Genomic DNA, 3,286 nt, shown 5'->3' with positions numbered 1-3,286 from the left:
TCCAACAAGAATACAGGTGACTACTATCTTGTTACCGAGAATTAAACATCCGAAAGCCATACTTCTCTGTTATATATATTACACAATATTAACAAAGACTATGTATAGAGATCAAAGGGGAAAGAGAAAGAACGAAGCCTACAGAATGAGAGAGAGAGACTCTTAACCATCAAAATGAAATACTCATCTTGTGCCTCGATTGTTGGAGTCACTTTGGTTTTTCACTGAATTCCTAGAGCTTGAATCCTTTTAACTAGTGATAAAGAAGTTGCATTTCTCTGTTTCCAACCTTCTAAGCTCTCCATTTTTTCTTCTTTAGTGAAGCATTGGTCATCTCCATCTAATATTTTAACTATCTGCCTCATTTTTGGTCTTAGATCTGGGCTTGAGTGAGTACATGCGATTCCTAATCTCAACAGTCTCATCAGTTCTTTGTGGTTGTATTCTCCATTCAGCCTTATGTCAATAAGTTCTTCCAGAGGTCTTTTCCGGGCGTGGAATTCATGAACTTTTCTCACCAGCAATACCTCTGGCCGTCGAAAATCGACCGCCATTTGTCCGGTAATCACCTCTAGCACCACAACACCAAAGCTGTATATATCAGCTGTCGCCACCGCATCCCCAGAGTCTAAATACTCTGGTGACATGTACCCGAAAATCCCACGAACTGATTTGTTTTTATCTATGGTTACATGATGATTGCCGTGCTCATTTCTTGTTAGGAATTCTGCAAGAGCGAAAGAACTCAGCCTTGGATTAAGATCAAGATCAAGAATGACAGCCGATGAGGTGATGTTTCTGTGGATGACTTGTTCATCCCATTCCTCATGAAGATAAAGAATTGCAGAAGCCAGAGATTTGATAATGTTGTATCTATGACACCATTGCAAGGCTCTATTGTCATGGTGGAAGAGCAGGTGGCTCAAGAGACGATCTGCTGAATAATCATAAACCACAAGCATCTCCCCTTGCTCTGTGCACCACCCACGAAGCTGTATCAAGTTTCTGTGGCGAAGCCGGCCCAAGTTTTGGAGTTCATTTGAGAATCTTTCCCGCAAAGCAGGGCAAGTCTTCATTCCAAGCCGCTTTACTAGAACGTGGTGGCTGCTGTCAAGGAAGCCATGGTAGGCAGTTCCGAAATCGAGCTCCGCCACCCGCTGCGAGTCGGAGAAGTTATTGGTGGCTGAAATGATCTCCTTGAATGATATTACTCTTGGGGTTTCAATCATTTGAATAGTTTTTGATCTGTCAAGAAACCTATCAGAAGAGTTGGTGTAATTGTTCCCATTCTCAGCAGTCATATATATGGTTTCTCCACTGGCTGAAATGAAACCTGAGGAACTAACTGTGATTGTTGTTGTGTCTGATCTTGTTGCTGTGGTTCTACTACTGCTAGTGCTTCTGGTAGTGCTGTCATTGGTAGGGGAAGACAGAGAAATGTACTGAGGATGAGACTGAAACGATGGAAGAGCTGGCAAATTCCCCATCATACCACCTGAAAGTGCTTCCACAACCCATTTCATACTTGGTCTATACTGTGGGCTTTGGAGTGTACAAAGGAGACCCAAATGGATCAAACGCTCCATTTCAATCAGACTATAAGAGCCATCTGGCAGCCGGTTATCACCGGAAAGCAGCGGTGTACCATCGTCGGAGAGCTTTCGAATCCAATCAAGCAACACAATCTGATCATCAGGACATGTAAGGTCCACCGCCCGCCGACCAGAAACCACCTCAAGAACCACAATACCAAAGCTGAAAACATCAGATTTTGCAGTGGCAATGCTTCTTCTCTGAAAACTCTCCGGTGGGAGATACCCAATTGTGCCGCCAATTTTGGTCGTTTCCACCAGTCGGAACTGGTGGTGACCCATCGAAGGTACCCTGTTTTGGTACTCAAGTTCATGCTCCAACCACCTTGCCAACCCAAAATCACCAAGCCTAGCATTGTAATTGGAATCAAGCATCACGTTGCTAGTTTTAACATCTCTATGAATGATTTGAGTCTCTAATTGCTCATGAAGATAGAACAGAGCAGCAGCTAGACCACTCACAATCTTCACTCTCTGTTTCCAACTCAGGTTCGTCCCGCCGTTCTCTGTCCGCCGGAAAAGTGCTCTGTCTAAGCTTCGGTTGGGCATATAATCATAAACAAGAAACAATTGGTCTTCATGAACACACCAACCACGGAGTCGGACAAGATTCCGGTGTCGGAGATGGGCTACCGCCACCAGCTCCGCCACAAAAGTCTTCTCAAACTTCTCCCCTTTTTCAGCCAAACATTTCACAGCCACCACAGTTCCATCACTAGGCAAATATGCTCTGTAAACCCTCCCAAATCCACCACTGCCGAGAATTTCCTCTTCACTGAATCCTTTTGTCCCAATATAGAGCTCTGCAAAACTGAAGATTCTGGGGTTGTCGCCGCAGACTTTCTCAGAAAGCTGTACCCCGTCGGTGTCGTGAAAATCAGACGGCGGCGGCTTTCTGGGTCCGCCGTAGCAACAAGAATTAACCCATTTGAGGTTGTGGAGTTTGAAGAGGGAATCTCTAAGAAAGGCTTGAAATTGAGACCAACAATCTCGACTATGTTCGTTTTGTTGTTTGTTGTCGTTGGGCTTTTGAAGGTGATCTTCACGATCAAGTGGCTGGACTTCATCGAAGTCCGCTGGTAGAAGAAAACAGAGGCGGTTCAGCTGCATATTTGGATTAGAGGAGGAAGAAGAAGAAGGAGAAGAGGCAGTGTGGACATGAAGGGAAGTTGTGGGGGAAAGGTTTGAACTTTGGCATATTTGTATTAATTTTGATCGAGTGCTTTGGTTTTCTCTTCTTTTTCTTTTTCTTTTTCTTTTTCTTTTTCTTTTTCTTTTTCTTTTTAAAATTAAATTAAAAAATATATATATATATATAATAATAATAATTCAAAGAAGTTAGGTTGCATGGTTGAATTGAATATCATCGAGTAGCCAAATTAGAACCCACCTTGTTTGTCAAGATTATATTATGTTCTTCTTTTTCTTCACCAAAAATAATAATAATAATAATAATAATAATAATAATAATAATAAATAAATAATTTTTTTTGAAAAAATCTAATTTCTGTAACCTTTACTTTACATTATTCCAGATGGTTCACACGTGTGGCATGCTTCTTGGGAGAAAAAGCCCATTCCTTAATGGTCAATTTCAATCAACTTTATGAGCAAAAACATAAGTCTATTTATTCTTTAGGTACATTAAAAGAATGAAAGCAAATGTTCTAGCTTCGACGGTTTTTTTTTTTAAG

The 3,286-nt window shown here is 41.6% G+C and overlaps 1 protein-coding gene across 1 annotated transcript; it reads right to left on the bottom strand.

The window, feature by feature from the left end:
* On the bottom strand, positions 1 to 2,943 carry AP4.3A (protein kinase family protein). The gene has a single exon (XM_039019923.2). The coding sequence runs from the start codon at positions 2,700 to 2,702 to the stop codon at positions 222 to 224; it is 2,481 nt and encodes an 826-aa protein (XP_038875851.1). The 5' UTR covers positions 2,703 to 2,943; the 3' UTR covers positions 1 to 221.
* Between the last annotated feature and the right edge of the window lie 343 nt (positions 2,944 to 3,286).

The sequence above is a fragment of the Benincasa hispida genome, chromosome 12, assembly GCF_027475165.1.
Source record: "Benincasa hispida cultivar pf3 chromosome 12, pf3_genome.v1.1, whole genome shotgun sequence".
In the NCBI taxonomy this organism is placed as follows: domain Eukaryota; kingdom Viridiplantae; phylum Streptophyta; class Magnoliopsida; order Cucurbitales; family Cucurbitaceae; genus Benincasa; species Benincasa hispida.
This window is presented reverse-complemented; position numbering and strand designations above follow the sequence as displayed.

Excerpts from the sequence above, each read along its gene's own strand:
- AP4.3A (XM_039019923.2), bottom strand. The coding sequence starts at position 2,702 with ATGCAGCTGAACCGCCTCTGTTTTCTTCTACCAGCGGACTTCGATGAA.